Source organism: Coffea arabica, chromosome 1c (genome assembly GCF_036785885.1).
Source record: "Coffea arabica cultivar ET-39 chromosome 1c, Coffea Arabica ET-39 HiFi, whole genome shotgun sequence".
Taxonomy (NCBI): domain Eukaryota; kingdom Viridiplantae; phylum Streptophyta; class Magnoliopsida; order Gentianales; family Rubiaceae; genus Coffea; species Coffea arabica.
In genome coordinates this window covers 27600220-27620066 of record NC_092310.1, presented here as the reverse complement: position 1 = coordinate 27620066, position 19847 = coordinate 27600220, and the positions used below count along the sequence as shown (strand labels likewise).

Genomic DNA, 19847 nt, shown 5'->3' with positions numbered 1-19847 from the left:
ATCATTTCCTCGTCTACTGACTTTAATCTTTCCGCATTTTGAGGTTCGGTTAGAAGGCATGAGGCGGGAGAATGTTCCACCAAGATCTAAATTGTCTCTCACTACTTTTCGTCGGCTTGGTATTGGTATGGGGGATATTCCACGACCTATTCAAGAGCGAAGACAGAAGGCTAGACATGGTCGCGATGAAGCTGGACCTTCCACTGCGGCACCTCTCCCTCCTCCGCCACAAACCAAATGGCAGCGGCTCTTTGGTCGTTTAGATGACATCAATCATCGCTTAGCCAGAATGGATACTCGCCTGGACCGAATTGAAGATCATTTAGGCACACGCCCACCTCCCGTCGTTGATGATGAAGAGGATGATTAAGGCCACCCCTTTGGATGTTCCTTGTTTGCTTTTTTATTGTTCATCTTTTATTTGTAGGATGTTTAACTTAAGTGTCTATTTTGAATATTGGAACTTGTGGCAGTTACTTGTAGCTAGTTGCTTGTAGATGGTTGATCGATCGCTGGTTCGTGACTCAAGGATAAACTGGACCGCATCCATCTCAACTAGGGAGTAACTTGTTCCTACCTTTATTTCTTTTCTTCTTTTGTTTCTTCCCCTCCCTACACATTGAGGACAATGTGTATTTTAAGTGTGGGGGAGAAATATGTGTGGTACTTATGGTTTTAGTTGTGTTTAAGGCTGGTTATGTTATTAGAAATATTTCTTGTGCTTCAATTTTGTTTCTTATGGGTTGCTGGCAGGGAGTTTAGTCCACTTTTAAGGGGAGACTCTGTCAAATTTTTCCAAAACCTTATACATACATATATGTATAATAATCATAAATAAACAAATAAAATTTTCTCACTTATCCTTTTTGAAATAGATATATGTGGTTTTGAAACTTCTTTTCTAGGATAAATTGGAAATGATTATTATGTGATTATAATTTTTACATCTATAGGAAAGTATATTTAGTAAAGTGGAGAAAATTATGCCTACATTTTGCATATTTGATGAAAATTCTTCTTTTTATCTGATTTTATAAGTTAAGAAATTAATATGGTCAATACGTGTCATACTTTTCTCATGATTATTCTTTAGAGGGAATTTTATTATTTCTCTATATAGATATTTATATATATATAAAAAATCTACTCCAATGGTTCTTGTACTTAGTAACTGGGATTCTTCATCTACAAATGTCGACTTTCGCGTAAAACGGTACTTGAATTAAGAGTACGAAAAGCAACTTGAGTATGTGAAATATTAAGTAACCGGTGATCTTCATCTAAAAATGTTGATTTTCGCGTCAAAAGGCATTTTTCACAACTTAAGTAGTAATTAACTCTTAAAATATATAAAACAAAAAAAAGAGAGAGAAAAAGAAGAAAAAGAAAAAAAGAAAAGAAAATAAATCACTCTTTAAGAAAAATAAAGAAGTTGATCATGAGATTAGTTAGCATCTTTATTGACTATATGAGTTGCTTGCTTGTGAAATTGGGTAAAAATGAGAAATTGAGTTGAATTAGTAAAATTATGGTATACTTGGCTCTTCTTTACTTGATATTATGAGTACTTGAGTTTAATTGAAAGATCACATAAGGGTTATTTACCTTTATCAAGGAAATGAAGTTGAAATGCTACATATGTTTATTTTCAATCTTTAGATCATTGATGGTTGGAATTTCATATTGCTTGAGGACAAGCAATGATTCAAGTGTGGGGGTATTTGATAAGAGTTTATTTTACATATTTTAAAGTACATTTTATTAGTTAATTTTGGTTTGATTATTTAGTTTTATAACTAAAATAACTAGGTTTTGGTAAAAATATACATCTTTTGTAAAAGTGGCTAACATGGCATTTCTATTGATTTTAATGGTAAAAACTTCATTTTCATGCAGGATTAATGATCCAATCACCAAAGGATGTCAAATAAGGTGAAAAGTAGATAATTGGTGATGAATTCAAGTGGTAAAAAAGAGAAATGAAGTGAAAAACGTTTAAGTGAAGAAGTGTGGTTCAAGACAGTTTTGGCACTCTTCGGTATTTTGACTATATCTAGAGCTACACTTATCGGATTGAGGTGATCTTTATACATTTTAAAGCTAAGAAAGAGACCTACAATTGGTATGAAGAAATCGAAATCTAATTCTGCTGATTTCATGGACAAAAGTCGAAATACAGAAGCTGCATTCTGTGGTCGAAAATCGAAACAGGGGTTTGACCAGGTGATAGTATTTCAATCATATCTCAGTCTACAAAGCTCCAATTTGGATGATTCTTGAAGCATTATAAAGCTAACTCAAAGGACTACAACTTTTGTGTTTTGCACAAAAGCTAGTTCGGCCTCCATCATAGAGAAACTCATAGTTGAACTGAGGCCAATTTCACAGAGTTGAAAACGCAAGTTGACAAAACGTGGGTTGAAGCCGCGTTTTGTGTAGGCGCATTTTGTAGCCGAAATTGTGCAATTTGCTCAACCATTTCTCTTGTATTCAGACTACTTCCAATTATAAGTTGCAAGGGAATTCGGTGCACATGCTTCAGAAGACAAAAGGGCAGACAATATGGCTTATTTTCAAGTCAAAAACCATGGTTATTGACTATCTTAAAAAAATCTAAGATTTGGGAATCAAAAGGTGGAATTTGACTTAGAAAAATGGAGCTCTTGAGCAGTTTTTATGCAGAGACATTGGGAGATGTCTGGACATCCATACGTAGCTAGATTTTCTGATAGTAAATTCTCTCCAGCTAGAAAATATTGAAAAGAGAAGAGAGAGATACGGAAAAAAGCTTGGACTGCAAAAATATAGCTCTGCTATTCTTCTTAGTGTAGGATAGTTTAGCTAGTAGTTCATCCATTCTTGTATATTAGCTAGATTAGGATGAAAATGGAGATGAAGAAGGAGGAGTTGAAGCTCATGTGACAAGGGTTATCTCTTTTCTAACTCTTTATCTTTTGTATTGGATTCTAAGTTTAGTTGATATGCAAGTTCTGGATTTTGTGTTCAATATGTGTCTCTAAAGTTTATGTCTTGGGTTTGGTTGAACTTTCTATAATTGTTAGTGTTTATTATGTGACAACCCCACCTCCCCCTAAGGCGAACCAAAGGGTTCGGCGGACCGCCTGTCCAGCTCTCGTCGGGACTCAGTCGTTCACTTCAATCCTCAATCAAAACCAGAACAAACCCCCAAGAATAAACATAACAACGATCCAAAACTTAAAGCAAAACTTATATACATTGCTATCTCAAAAGGGAGTACAAACGTCGAATATACAAAGGTTCTCTTTTCTTTAAACAACCAGCCCGTGCCAAGCACTAGAGCGAGAACCATTACAAAATCAAAGAACTAGACTCGGCTAGTCGATACAAAGCTCTCGTCCTTACTCGCCTTCCCCTGTTAAGGAAAACAAAACTAAATGGATGAGCTAAAAGCTCAGTGAGGTTCCGAACACATAATCAAACAATCAATCCAATACATTAAACATAGAGTATCAATAATTCAAGAAACATTTACAATGGAAAGCGATAATAACACATTCATTAAAAGGATACGGGCTCACAGGGAGCCATTTATTCGTTCGTTCATTCGTTCTCCTGTCATTCCCCTTGTTTCTCCAATCATTTGAAAATGCATTTTTTTGGAAGTAAAACCCCTCATTTTCATTGACATTTATTCGTTCATTTCATTCACCCCCTCCTGGACATTGGCTTAGCTCCACCCGACAACAAGGTGATACTCGAGTATACCATACGTTCACCTAGGGTCACTATATCGCCCGATCGAGTCCGCTTCTGGCTCGAGTCGACAGGTAACAAAGGGCAAGGGCCCAGTTCAGCCAAACGGCTTACATTCATGCGCAACTAGCATTTAATCATTGAAAATTTCACATTTCTTTAGGTCGAGTGCGATAGAGTACACATTCGCCTAGAAAACTCGTTTTTGGAAATCATTGAAAGCACTTAACACATTATCAAATAGCAACAACAAGCCATGAAATCAAGGAAAATATAACAAACAAGGAACACTCACTTATTTACGCAAAATAATATCCAAAATATCTTGCCGGATAATACCGTCAGTCACCGATGAACCCTAATATAATCAGAAGAACACATTATGCTTCAGCTATCAAAGATTTAAGTGATTCCAAGAAAATCCGAATACGTACTAGTACAAAATATAAATATGGTTTTGGTAGTGAAAAGAGTACATTGAAACCAAAGGACATAAGTAAACTATTTGTAAAACTTATGCTCACTTCTAAAACTTTAAAATCTCCATTTCAATAGTCATTCCATAGGCTCAAAGTCATACAAGTACAAAATCAAGCTAGGAACATGTGCGGAAATGGAGTTTGTGTCAAGAAACAAAAGACAGATTTGACATTGTTTTGCGTAACGGACATAACCGAGGCTACGCTTATCGGATTGAGGTGTAAATTATACCATTTCGAAGCTAAGACAGAGAACTATAACTTTGATGAAGACTACTTAGTCCAGTTCTTACCCTAACTAGATCAAATTTACCAAAACAACTCCAGATTTTCCAGTTCGAAGCTTACTGTGAAATTCAACTAGCAGTCCCGATTCATTCACTTATATCTCAGCACACACAACTCCAATTCAGGTAATTCCAAAGTCATTTGAAAGCTAAGATAAAGCTATAATTCTCAAGAAGACATCAATAACCAATTCAGTAATATTCCTGGTCAAACTAACCACTTACAGAGGCTGATTATCATTTTTGACAGCAGGGGTAATTTTGTCATTTCACACGATACTCTGCTCCGATTGAGCTGAAATTTTGCAGACAACTATAAAACATCATTTTCTATAACTTTAATGTTTTATACTAAGCCTAATTTGGCCTCTAACATGGTGAACTGAAACCGGGCAGAACAGGGTACATACTACTTCAATTCTGGAAATTTGCTACAATCAAGATATAAATCTCATTTTTGGCTTGAAACCATCACTACCACCTCTTATACCAACATATATACATCATACACCATCCATACAACAAGTATGAGGAGGGTATCATTCAAACCCGAACTCAATTGCATCATTCCAATCATCCAAAATCACTTGATATAAGCATTATTATAACTACAAATACAAGCTACTAAGCAACTCCAACATGATTAAAGGACAAAGAAAAGTGTGGGCAGCCATATTACCTCAAAACAAAGCTTGTTAGAGTTATCCTCCACTTCCCCTTGAAATTTTTGGTTCCTTAAGCTTCCCAAGCTCCCAAACTAGTGAATCGGTTTAGATTTCTTGTTTTCTCACTTAAGTGGATCAAACTCAAGATGGATTGTGGTTTCATTCTCTTGGTTTTCCTTCCTGTGACAGCCCCACTTTCCCCTAAGGCGAACCAAAGGAGTGAGCGGACTGCCTGCCCAGCTCTCGCCAGGACTAACGATGCAGACCAGAACTATCTATAGCGATCCGAAACTTACAAACGAGCGTAAACAAGTCAAAATGGTAAAATAACCCAAAATAAAAAATGAAATCCGGAGTCGGCCATGAATAGTAACCGACCCGTCAGAACCCAACCGAAATAGCTAACAAACATTCACATCTGAACTTTAGCGTTTACAAATCAAAATGACATACAAAAGTTTTCAAAAGTTAATATATACACGTGGTTTGCCAAATCAAAAGAGAAAACGCCCCCAAAAGTACACTTAGGGTTTTAATACATGAGCTATACAAAAGATATGTTCGACTAGCTGAATTTGGCAGCCATTTGTCAAATCCAGACCAAAAGGGGTTTATTTTCCTGTAAGGAAAACAAAAGGAACAGAAAGGGGTGAGCTTGCGCTCAATGAGGTACCAAACATATAGCAGAAAAATCATGGCATTTCACATTTTACAAAATCAGATACACATGCTAGATGTAAAGCAAAGGAATCAAGGATTCAAATCAGAAGGATACGGGTGGCTCTCAGGAGCCAAATTTCCAGCGCCGTACTTGATCCAAATCGGTTGACTCTCCGTCAACGTATATAGAACCAATGCGTCCGTAGACCCCTCTTTACACCGAATTCCGTCGACCAAACACCCCTTTACCGGGCCCGCTCACCGTAACCGAACAGAAATGGTAATACTCGAGTATACCCGGAATCAAGGGTCTCAATACCCAAAATCCCCGAACAGACTACCGTGGTTCGTTATCTAATCGTCCAGGCCCTTGCCGGCCCGACTCGAATAACTTAGCCACAGGATTGATTGCTTGCTTTTGTTGCTATGTATTAATTTGCTTTATTAGGCTCTTGCATTTAGTCGAGCATGCTAAGTGTTATGTAGAAATCCGAACAGATGCAGACACAGATAACAGATTCAGATACAGATACAGAATAGCAGATTCAGATAGCAGATTCAGATAGGCACTCAAAATTGGCATATGGACAGACAAGAGAACGAGTGTGATAAAGTACACCCTCGTCTCCAACAATTAAACAGATTGCAGAGCAAAAATCAAGTTAAACAGCAATGGAGGGGAGTGGTACACTCACCGGCTCAACTTCAAAAGTTTTCACTTCAGATTGGCCTTAATCGCCAAGAAACCCTAAAATAATCAAAATAAACCAATTGAAGGTTTTACTTCCAGAATCGAGTAAACAGAATGCACATGTGAGGCTCGACTACTAGTCGTATGCCTCGCCAAATAATTACTAATGCAAGGGTGCAAAACATGATTTTCTTGGAAACGAAAAGATAACATCAAGACCTAGGCGCAAACAACCCAAAAGCCCTTCATTTCCATCAAAAGGCAAATCCAACTTAAAGAACCAAACGGCCTAGAAAATCGGGCAGCACTTCCCCTAAATTTCTTACTTTTCCAGCCATTAAGGCTTCATTATTTCCTCAAATCAGTCCCAACACCTCACACAAAAGTCATCTCATTCCCAAAAGCCGTTCACTAGGCTCAAAGTAGTACAAGTACAAAAGTTAGCTAGAAAATGACCGGAATAAGAGTAAGCCTTAAAACCATGCCAACCAATAGGGTTTCATATACATATATAAGCATAATAGCAAACCAGAAATTAGAAAATAGCCTTAGTCTTGGCCCCAAATAGAAAACTGTTTTACACTCATTATGCGGCAATGGCGTCAAATTCTCTACGGTTATCGGATGGGGGTGTAAGACCCACCGTTTCGAAGCTATGAAACAGGGTTACAATAATGTAGAAGACCACTCAATCCAGTTCGTAACACAACTAGGTCAAATATGCCAAATACTAACCCAGAATTCCTAAAACAGGTTCACAAAACACAAAAAACTGTAATCGGTATATCTCAGTCCATACAAGTCCAAATGCCGAAATTCCAAAGGCATAAGTTAGCTAAGACATCCAACTACATTTCATCAGAAGACACCAACTTCAAAATCCAAACCAAAACCAGTCAAAATGGCCAATTACTATCGCAGTTTTCGCATTCTGTCCAAAGCAGAACAGCTACAGTAATTTCGTCATAACTCATTCTACATTAATCCAAATGACCTGAAATTTTACAGACACCTCCAACACATCAATACCTACAACTTTCATGTTTTAAGTAAAGTCTAATTCGGCCTCTAACCCAGTGATCTAAAACCGGACAGAATTGGGATTTTATGAACCCTAACTTTCCATTTTTCACACCAAATCCAAAATTGATTGCATTTAACCACAATTCACACTCACTAGAGTCATTTCCAACCATTACAATTCATCATACAAGCCCCCAACATCAAGATCATATTAAACCAGAAAAATTCCCAATAAAATAAAAACTTCACCAAAACAAGCCAAATCAAGAGATAAATCACATTTTCAAACACTCAAGCCACTTCTAAGCATCATATAACCATTATTAGAGGTAGTAGGGTGTTCAAGCAACACTTACCAAGAAATCAAGAGAGAGAGGGATTGTGGACACCTTAGCTTCTCCAAAAAATTTCACCAAATCACTTACTAGCACCAACTAGAGGGAATTTATGGAGTAGAAACTAGTTTAAGTAATTTTCTTGGAAGATTTGAGCTAGTTTGAAGCTTGAAACTTGGAGAAGTTTTCTTCCTTTTCCTTGCAAGAGGTTCGGCCATGAGAGAGAGAAGAAATGGTGATTTTTGTGAAATTTTAAGATATTTAATCACTTGGTAAAAAAAGTCAAAAAGTGAATAGTGTCCAACCAATCAAATGGTGACACTTGTCACTTCATAAATGAATCTCTATCTCTTTGTTTCCCCCTCATACCAATCCAAATAACATCCTCTACTTATCTCTTAACACCCGATAAATTAACTCCAGTATCCAAAACTTAACCTTATTGGCCGAATTTTTTCGAACTTTTCGCACTAGTGGGTCCCACGTCCATTATACACTCTTAATTTTCCAAAAACTCTCCAATACTAGAAAAACCATCTAAAAGCAATAATTACTCATAAAATTCACTAAGAAAATATTTCTACGCCAGAAAATGCAGAAAACATGCAATTAAGGGGAAATAAACCCTAGGAAAATAATTAGGGTTTTACGGGTTCTCACACTCTCTCCCCCTTAAAAGAATTTCGTCCTCGAAATTCCTTATCATTGACTACTCCGAGATTAAATTGAGCATTATACTTAGCTAACAGATCTGTACCCCTTCTAGGGCTTCGTCCAATTATTTATATCTTAATCAGGGTCGATCATGCTTAACCACACCCGAACAAACCACACGAAGTTCCATAGAATCGCCTTTCTAGTTCACCAAATCCTTTCTAACCTAGGCCCTCATATCTTTCGTATCCGGGCGCAAGAATCCCATCTAAGATAATTCACAACTCGAGCCGGCCGGTCCCAAGAGTAAACCATCTTTATTAAGGATTCCTACCCGACATACATACCTAGCTTCCTCGAGTCCCATGATAATGATTCGTACACTTATCATATGCCAGGTTCATAACTTACGCTCAAACGAGCACTTAGACATATTCATGAAATTAGGACCACAACACCACTTGGCCCAGTCTCACTCCGCGCAGAGACCACGCGAAGTGGCTCTGATACCACCTGTGACAGCCCCACTTTCCCCTAAGGCGAACCAAAGGGGTGAGCGGACTGCCTGCCCAGCTCTCGCCAGGACTAACGATGCAGACCAGAACTATCTATAGCGATCCGAAACTTACAAACGAGCGTAAACAAGTCAAAATGGTAAAATAACCCAAAATAAAAAATGAAATCCGGAGTCGGCCATGAATAGTAACCGACCCGTCAGAACCCAACCGAAATAGCTAACAAACATTCACATCTGAACTTTAGCGTTTACAAATCAAAATGACATACAAAAGTTTTCAAAAGTTAATATATACACATGGTTTGCCAAATCAAAAGAGAAAACGCCCCCAAAAGTACACTTAGGGTTTTAATACATGAGCTATACAAAAGATATGTTCGACTAGCTGAATTTGGCAGCCATTTGTCAAATCCAGACCAAAAGGGGTTTATTTTCCTGTAAGGAAAACAAAAGGAACAGAAAGGGGTGAGCTTGCGCTCAATGAGGTACCAAACATATAGCAGAAAAATCATGGCATTTCACATTTTACAAAATCAGATACACATGCTAGATGTAAAGCAAAGGAATCAAGGATTCAAATCAGAAGGATACGGGTGGCTCTCAGGAGCCAAATTTCCAGTGCCGTACTTGATCCAAATCGGTTGACTCTCCGTCAACGTATATAGAACCAATGCGTCCGTAGACCCCTCTTTACACCGAATTCCGTCGATCAAACACCCCTTTACCGGGCCCGCTCACCGTAACCGAACAGAAATGGTAATACTCGAGTATACCCGGAATCAAGGGTCTCAATACCCAAAATCCCCGAACAGACTACCGTGGTTCGTTATCTAATCGTCCAGGCCCTTGCCGGCCCGACTCGAATAACTTAGCCACAGGATTGATTGCTTGCTTTTGTTGCTATGTATTAATTTGCTTTATTAGGCTCTTGCATTTAGTCGAGCATGCTAAGTGTTATGTAGAAATCCGAACAGATGCAGACACAGATAACAGATTCAGATACAGATACAGAATAGCAGATTCAGATAGCAAATTCAGATAGGCACTCAAAATTGGCATATGGACAGACAAGAGAACGAGTGTGATAAAGTACACCCTCGTCTCCAACAATTAAACAGATTGCAGAGCAAAAATCAAGTTAAACAGCAATGGAGGGGAGTGGTACACTCACCGGCTCAACTTCAAAAGTTTTCACTTCAGATTGGCCTTAATCGCCAAGAAACCCTAAAATAATCAAAATAAACCAATTGAAGGTTTTACTTCCAGAATCGAGTAAACAGAATGCACATGTGAGGCTCGACTACTAGTCGTATGCCTCGCCAAATAATTACTAATGCAAGGGTGCAAAACATGATTTTCTTGGAAACGAAAAGATAACATCAAGACCTAGGCGCAAACAACCCAAAAGCCCTTCATTTCCATCAAAAGGCAAATCCAACTTAAAGAACCAAACGGCCTAGAAAATCGGGCAGCACTTCCCCTAAATTTCTTACTTTTCCAGCCATTAAGGCTTCATTATTTCCTCAAATCAGTCCCAACACCTCACACAAAAGTCATCTCATTCCCAAAAGCCGTTCACTAGGCTCAAAGTAGTACAAGTACAAAAGTTAGCTAGAAAATGACCGGAATAAGAGTAAGCCTTAAAACCATGCCAACCAATAGGGTTTCATATACATATATAAGCATAATAGCAAACCAGAAATTAGAAAATGGCCTTAGTCTTGGCCCCAAATAGAAAACTGTTTTACACTCATTATGCGGCAATGGCGTCAAATTCTCTACGGTTATCGGATGGGGGTGTAAGACCCACCGTTTCGAAGCTATGAAACAGGGTTACAATAATGTAGAAGACCACTCAATCCAGTTCGTAACACAACTAGGTCAAATATGCCAAATACTAACCCAGAATTCCTAAAACAGGTTCACAAAACACAAAAAACTGTAATCGGTATATCTCAGTCCATACAAGTCCAAATGCCGAAATTCCAAAGGCATAAGTTAGCTAAGACATCCAACTACATTTCATCAGAAGACACCAACTTCAAAATCCAAACCAAAACCAGTCAAAATGGCCAATTACTATCGCAGTTTTCGCATTCTGTCCAAAGCAGAACAGCTACAGTAATTTCGTCATAACTCATTCTACATTAATCCAAATGACCTGAAATTTTACAGACACCTCCAACACATCAATACCTACAACTTTCATGTTTTAAGTAAAGTCTAATTCGGCCTCTAACCCAGTGACCTAAAACCGGACAGAATTGGGATTTTATGAACCCTAACTTTCCATTTTTCACACCAAATCCAAAATTGATTGCATTTAACCACAATTCACACTCACTAGAGTCATTTCCAACCATTACAATTCATCATACAAGCCCCCAACATCAAGATCATATTAAACCAGAAAAATTCCCAATAAAATAAAAACTTCACCAAAACAAGCCAAATCAAGAGATAAATCACATTTTCAAACACTCAAGCCACTTCTAAGCATCATATAACCATTATTAGAGGTAGTAGGGTGTTCAAGCAACACTTACCAAGAAATCAAGAGAGAGAGGGATTGTGGACACCTTAGCTTCTCCAAAAAATTTCACCAAATCACTTACTAGCACCAACTAGAGGGAATTTATGGAGTAGAAACTAGTTTAAGTAATTTTCTTGGAAGATTTGAGCTAGTTTGAAGCTTGAAACTTGGAGAAGTTTTCTTCCTTTTCCTTGCAAGAGGTTCGGCCATGAGAGAGAGAAGAAATGGTGATTTTTGTGAAATTTTAAGATATTTAATCACTTGGTAAAAAAAGTCAAAAAGTGAATAGTGTCCAACCAATCAAATGGTGACACTTGTCACTTCATAAATGAATCTCTATCTCTTTGTTTCCCCCTCATACCAATCCAAATAACATCCTCTACTTATCTCTTAACACCCGATAAATTAACTCCAGTATCCAAAACTTAACCTTATTGGCCGAATTTTTTCGAACTTTTCGCACTAGTGGGTCCCACGTCCATTATACACTCTTAATTTTCCAAAAACTCTCCAATACTAGAAAAACCATCTAAAAGCAATAATTACTCATAAAATTCACTAAGAAAATATTTCTACGCCAGAAAATGCAGAAAACATGCAATTAAGGGGAAATAAACCCTAGGAAAATAATTAGGGTTTTACGGGTTCTCACACTCTCTCCCCCTTAAAAGAATTTCGTCCTCGAAATTCCTTATCATTGACTACTCCGAGATTAAATTGAGCATTATACTTAGCTAACAGATCTGTACCCCTTCTAGGGCTTCGTCCAATTATTTATATCTTAATCAGGGTCGATCATGCTTAACCACACCCGAACAAACCACACGAAGTTCCATAGAATCGCCTTTCTAGTTCACCAAATCCTTTCTAACCTAGGCCCTCATATCTTTCGTATCCGGGCGCAAGAATCCCATCTAAGATAATTCACAACTCGAGCCGGCCGGTCCCAAGAGTAAACCATCTTTATTAAGGATTCCTACCCGACATACATACCTAGCTTCCTCGAGTCCCATGATAATGATTCGTACACTTATCATATGCCAGGTTCATAACTTACGCTCAAACGAGCACTTAGACATATTCATGAAATTAGGACCACAACACCACTTGGCCCAGTCTCACTCCGCGCAGAGACCACGCGAAGTGGCTCTGATACCACCTGTGACAGCCCCACTTTCCCCTAAGGCGAACCAAAGGGGTGAGCGGACTGCCTGCCCAGCTCTCGCCAGGACTAACGATGCAGACCAGAACTATCTATAGCGATCCGAAACTTACAAACGAGCGTAAACAAGTCAAAATGGTAAAATAACCCAAAATAAAAAATGAAATCCGGAGTCGGCCATGAATAGTAACCGACCCGTCAGAACCCAACCGAAATAGCTAACAAACATTCACATCTGAACTTTAGCGTTTACAAATCAAAATGACATACAAAAGTTTTCAAAAGTTAATATATACACATGGTTTGCCAAATCAAAAGAGAAAACGCCCCCAAAAGTACACTTAGGGTTTTAATACATGAGCTATACAAAAGATATGTTCGACTAGCTGAATTTGGCAGCCATTTGTCAAATCCAGACCAAAAGGGGTTTATTTTCCTGTAAGGAAAACAAAAGGAACAGAAAGGGGTGAGCTTGCGCTCAATGAGGTACCAAACATATAGCAGAGAAATCATGGCATTTCACATTTTACAAAATCAGATACACATGCTAGATGTAAAGCAAAGGAATCAAGGATTCAAATCAGAAGGATACGGGTGGCTCTCAGGAGCCAAATTTCCAGCGCCGTACTTGATCCAAATCGGTTGACTCTCCGTCAACGTATATAGAACCAATGCGTCCGTAGACCCCTCTTTACACCGAATTCCGTCGACCAAACACCCCTTTACCGGGCCCGCTCACCGTAACCGAACAGAAATGGTAATACTCGAGTATACCCGGAATCAAGGGTCTCAATACCCAAAATCCCCGAACAGACTACCGTGGTTCGTTATCTAATCGTCCAGGCCCTTGCCGGCCCGACTCGAATAACTTAGCCACAGGATTGATTGCTTGCTTTTGTTGCTATGTATTAATTTGCTTTATTAGGCTCTTGCATTTAGTCGAGCATGCTAAGTGTTATGTAGAAATCCGAACAGATGCAGACACAGATAACAGATTCAGATACAGATACAGAATAGCAGATTCAGATAGCAGATTCAGATAGGCACTCAAAATTGGCATATGGACAGACAAGAGAACGAGTGTGATAAAGTACACCCTCGTCTCCAACAATTAAACAGATTGCAGAGCAAAAATCAAGTTAAACAGCAATGGAGGGGAGTGGTACACTCACCGGCTCAACTTCAAAAGTTTTCACTTCAGATTGGCCTTAATCGCCAAGAAACCCTAAAATAATCAAAATAAACCAATTGAAGGTTTTACTTCCAGAATCGAGTAAACAGAATGCACATGTGAGGCTCGACTACTAGTCGTATGCCTCGCCAAATAATTACTAATGCAAGGGTGCAAAACATGATTTTCTTGGAAACGAAAAGATAACATCAAGACCTAGGCGCAAACAACCCAAAAGCCCTTCATTTCCATCAAAAGGCAAATCCAACTTAAAGAACCAAACGGCCTAGAAAATCGGGCAGCACTTCCCCTAAATTTCTTACTTTTCCAGCCATTAAGGCTTCATTATTTCCTCAAATCAGTCCCAACACCTCACACAAAAGTCATCTCATTCCCAAAAGCCGTTCACTAGGCTCAAAGTAGTACAAGTACAAAAGTTAGCTAGAAAATGACCGGAATAAGAGTAAGCCTTAAAACCATGCCAACCAATAGGGTTTCATATACATATATAAGCATAATAGCAAACCAGAAATTAGAAAATGGCCTTAGTCTTGGCCCCAAATAGAAAACTGTTTTACACTCATTATGCGGTAATGGCGTCAAATTCTCTACGGTTATCGGATGGGGGTGTAAGACCCACCGTTTCGAAGCTATGAAACAGGGCTACAATAATGTAGAAGACCACTCAATCCAGTTCGTAACACAACTAGGTCAAATATGCCAAATACTAACCCAGAATTCCTAAAACAGGTTCACAAAACACAAAAAACTGTAATCGGTATATCTCAGTCCATACAAGTCCAAATGCCGAAATTCCAAAGGCATAAGTTAGCTAAGACATCCAACTACATTTCATCAGAAGACACCAACTTCAAAATCCAAACCAAAACCAGTCAAAATGGCCAATTACTATCGCAGTTTTCGCATTCTGTCCAAAGCAGAACAGCTACAGTAATTTCGTCATAACTCATTCTACATTAATCCAAATGACCTGAAATTTTACAGGCACCTCCAACACATCAATACCTACAACTTTCATGTTTTAAGCAAAGTCTAATTCCGCCTCTAACCCAGTGATCTAAAACCGGACAGAATTGGGATTTTATGAACCCTAACTTTCCATTTTTCACACCAAATCCAAAATTGATTGCATTTAACCACAATTCACACTCACTAGAGTCATTTACAACCATTACAATTCATCATACAAGCCCCCAACATCAATATCATATTAAACCAGAAAAATTCCCAATAAAATAAAAACTTCACCAAAACAAGCCAAATCAAGAGATAAATCACATTTTCAAACACTCAAGCCACTTCTAAGCATCATATAACCATTATTAGAGGTAGTAGGGTGTTCAAGCAACACTTACCAAGAAATCAAGAGAGAGAGGGATTGTGGACACCTTAGCTTCTCCAAAAAATTTCACCAAATCACTTACTAGCACCAACTAGAGGGAATTTATGGAGTAGAAACTAGTTTAAGTAATTTTCTTGGAAGATTTGAGCTAGTTTGAAGCTTGAAACTTGGAGAAGTTTTCTTCCTTTTCCTTGCAAGAGGTTCGGCCATGAGAGAGAGAAGAAATGGTGATTTTTGTGAAATTTTAAGATATTTAATCACTTGGTAAAAAAAGTCAAAAAGTGAATAGTGTCCAACCAATCAAATGGTGACACTTGTCACTTCATAAATGAATCTCTATCTCTTTGTTTCCCCCTCATACCAATCCAAATAACATCCTCTACTTATCTCTTAACACCCGATAAATTAACTCCAGTATCCAAAACTTAACCTTATTGGCCGAATTTTTTCGAACTTTTCGCACTAGTGGGTCCCACGTCCATTATACACTCTTAATTTTCCAAAAACTCTCCAATACTAGAAAAACCATCTAAAAATAATAATTACTCATAAAATTCACTAAGAAAATATTTCTACGCCAGAAAATGCAGAAAACATGCAATTAAGGGGAAATAAACCCTAGGAAAATAATTAGGGTTTTACGGGTTCTCACACTTCCTCACTCTCTCACGGCTGCTAGGCAGAAATGAAGGCTCAATGAAGCTTCAAAAAGGTTAAAAATGATAGAAATGAATTTGGGTCAAAGGTGACAAGTGTCACACTTTGATTGGTAGTCAAATTTTGTTCTTTTCTCTCTTATTTTTGGTCCAATATTTCGGCTGCCTTGAAGATATTTTCGGACTGTTATTAATCACTTAATAGCAAGGAGATTAAGGTAATAAAGTAGTGCTCAAGTGGTGCACTCACTCGGTAACAAACGGTACTCGTCGGTTCAACCCGTTTTTTCTTAAATCGCGTATACTAGGGTTTTAACTTATAATTCACTAACTTATTCTAATCACTTCTAATCACACACTTAATATCATCTAAAACTCATTTTTAATTCCCAAATTTTATCCACACTTCGTACCGGATAGCCGCACTACGGATAGGCATAAAACCCTAATTCATGCTAACTTAAAACACGAAAAGTGAAACCCTACTTTCTAGGTTCATTTGCACTTATTGTGGGGTGATTGAGTAGTAGGGCTATTATAAAGTAATAATTTTCAAATAAAAGGGAATTTTAAGAAAAAATATAAGGAAATTTTTCCAGTCGTTGCATATTATTTGGTTATTTGATTGCTATGATTTGAGCAAGTTATTTAGCACTTTGGCTCTTTAAATCATGATTAATCTGGTACCATTCATTGTGATTATCTAAGGTGTTGTTTCTGCAATGAAAATTGAGATTTAACACTAGTTCAAGAAGTGCTAAACATAGGGAGTACACTCACGAAAGTAGAGGTGCACCTATGTGGTTTTTAGTGATTCATTTCATGTAATTTCACTGAAGAAATGAACTTGTAGCTAATTTCATAACCATGAGAATAGGTATGAATTAGTTATAAGTATAATTGATTCACTACGAAAGTAGAATTCAAATGCATAAGGAAATTACAGCATAACTAGCCTAGATGTAGTACTCAATGATCTAAATATAACACTTGCATGAGTAGTTAGGGATACCATAACCTAAGGAGCTTTTATTTGTTATTTTGTATAATTTCAGTAGGTTAAATTTGTTATAATTCATTGATAGTTTAAATAATAGAGAAGCTTTAGTAATACCGGTAATTGTTCACTCTTCCCTATGGGATCAACCCGATATATACCCTAAACTACTAGTTGACCTGTATACTTGCAGTGAACGGGTGTAATTCGAATTTTTTTAACTTGTACGTATATTAAAAGTCCCGTCAGCCACTAAAATTGAATTTTTCCAGCAATCAAGAGAGGAATTGCCATGATATGAAGTCGAAGGCTTTCATCATGTCCACCTTGAGAATCATGTGTGGCCGCGAGTTTTCTTGTCAATCGAGTCCAATAGTTCCTGGGCTAAAAGTATATTGTCCAATATTTCCCTCCCTTTGACAAAAGTCGATTGCTCCAGTGATACTAGGCTAGGCATCAAAGATTTCATTCGCGTACAAAGAATTTTCATGAATACCTTGTTTAGGAAGGTACGTACAGAGACTTATTGGTCTAAACTCCGCGAATGTCGATGGCTGGTCCTTTTTTGGAAGCAGTATGATTAAGGTGCTGGCAATGTTCTTTGGGAGTGGGACCCCAAAAAGAACTCTCGAACTGCTTGCAACAGGTCGTGACCAATTATGTCACAGCAGGTTGTGTAAAAGAACCTTGTAACGCCATCCACCCCTACTGCACTCTGACCATTTAGTGCAAAGACTGCTTCCTTGACGTCATTTAGCATCACTTCCCGTGTTAGAGCCTCGTTTTGTTGATGCGTAACCAGCCTTGGAATCGAAGCTAGCAAATCGGCCATTGCTAGCTCACAATTAGGAGCGTTTTGACGGGATAACAAGTTTTTGTAGAATTCCACTGCCCCTTGGCCTATAGCCTTCTTGGTTTCCAACATGTTGCCATCCGTCCCACTAATTTGAAGAATGGAAAGGCATGCCCGTTTGGCTAACAGAGAGGAATGAAAGAATTTGGTGTGGGAGTCTCCCTCATCGGAATGGAAGATACGCACCTTTTGCTTCCAGAACATCTCCTCATCGGCAAGCGCCTTGAGTAGTCATGCTTGGGCATGGCTCCAATGGGCTCGTGCATCCTCTGTCCCTTCCTCTTCTAGCTGGACCTCGCACTCCCTAACTCGTTCTTCTGCAGCGGCTAAGTTCTTGAAGACATCTCCAAACGTGTCCTTGTTCCACCGTCGAAGGTCCTGTTTGAGGCGCTTAAGTTTGAAGGAGAAAGCGAACATACCATAGCCTTGGGCGGGTTGTTCCCAACTCAAGCGAACCGTGTCACGGAAAGTTGGGTGCTTGGCCCACATACGCTGGAATTTGAATAACCATGGAGCAGTACCAGTGCGGTGCGATACTTTCAGCAAGAGGGGGGAGTGATCCGACCCGGTTATGTTCAAATGTTGTAGTGAGTCTTCGGGAAAGCACTGCTGCCATTCCAAGTTTACCAGCAGTCGATCTAGTTTCTTCCAGATCCTTCGGCCATGGCGAATGCCGGTCCAAGTGAAACGACTCCCTTGACCAGGGATAAGGTTTAAGAAACAAGCCACAATGGTGTCCATGAATTCCATCATGGCCCTAAGTGTCTTGGTTGGCTAGACCAAGGTATTCGTCCACGGCAGCAATGACATTAAAATCCCCACCCACCAACCATGGGTTGGAGCCTACGCATTGGGAAATAGAGCGGAGAGCTGTCCATAGAGATAGACGCTCAAGACGTGTGCACTTTGTGACGCCCCCACTTCTCCCAAGGGCGAATCCAAGGGTATTCGCGGGACGCCTGCCCAACTCTCGCCAGGACTCAAGGCAATTCAAATCGAACTTAACGATACATACCAAATACTACAAGTCGAAATAAAGAAAAGTCGCTTCCTTAACTAAATATTCAAATCTTACATCATTTTCACAAAAGATACATCAAGTCCCAAAATACAACCATTAAAAGTCGACTACACATTTACAGCCCAGATTCCAATCAAAAGTATAATCTAGTCGGCTTTTCCAAAATCTTCCAATCCAACCTGTTAAGAAAAACAAACTAATGGGATGAGCCAATACTCAGTGAGGCCAAGAAACACACATGCAAACACATAATCCAAGTAGCCACAATTTACATAGTAAGTAAAGATATAACGTTCGAATAATTCACATTTCGAATAGGAAAAATAAACAGAAACAATTCATGGATACTGTAGCTCTCAGGAGCTAAATTCCACGTAGTCGAGTCGAAGTCTTGATCACATCTCAAGTTGACACTCCGTCAACCACATAAATATCAAATCCATAGATACACCACTTTTCTTCGAATCCCGTCACCGTTACACCCCCTTACCAGGCCCGCTCATCAAATTTTTGATAACACTCAAGTATATCATAGCAATACTGTGCGAGTAATGTCGAGCAAGATCTCTCCAATAGATCATGCTCTATGAATATCTCATGGTTTGCTAAGCTTATCGACCAAGTGTGAGAACCCGTAAAAAACCCTAATCATTTTTCCTAGGGTTTTAGTTCCCTAATTGCATGTTTTCTGCATTTTCTGGCTTAGAAATAATTTCCTGGTGAATTTTATGAGCAGTTATAGATTTTAGATGACTTTTCTAGTATTGGTGAATTTTTAGAAAATTAAGAATACATAATGGACGTGGGACCCACTAGTTCGAAAAGTTCGGAAAAATTCGGCCAATAAGGTTAAGTTTCGGATACTGTGAAAAATTTATCGGGGGTCAAGAGATAAGTAGTGTGTGTGAAGTGATTGATGTGAGAGAGAAAAGAAAGATAAGAATGCATTTAATGAGGTGACAAGTGTCACCTTCTCATTGGTTGGACTTTAAGAATTACTATTCACTTTCTTGACTTTTTTTGACCAAAGGATTAAATATCAAAA

At 38.6% G+C, this 19847-nt stretch overlaps 1 protein-coding gene across 1 annotated transcript; it reads right to left on the bottom strand.

Annotated features, from left to right (window-relative positions):
- Positions 1–18012: 18012 nt before the first annotated feature.
- LOC140005106 (uncharacterized) lies at positions 18013–18534 on the bottom strand. The gene has a single exon (XM_072045355.1). It carries the CDS (start codon positions 18532–18534, stop codon positions 18013–18015), a length of 522 nt encoding a protein of 173 aa, XP_071901456.1.
- Between the last annotated feature and the right edge of the window lie 1313 nt (positions 18535–19847).

Excerpts from the sequence above, each read along its gene's own strand:
- LOC140005106 (XM_072045355.1), bottom strand. The coding sequence starts at position 18,534 with ATGATGGAATTCATGGACACCATTGTGGCTTGTTTCTTAAACCTTATC.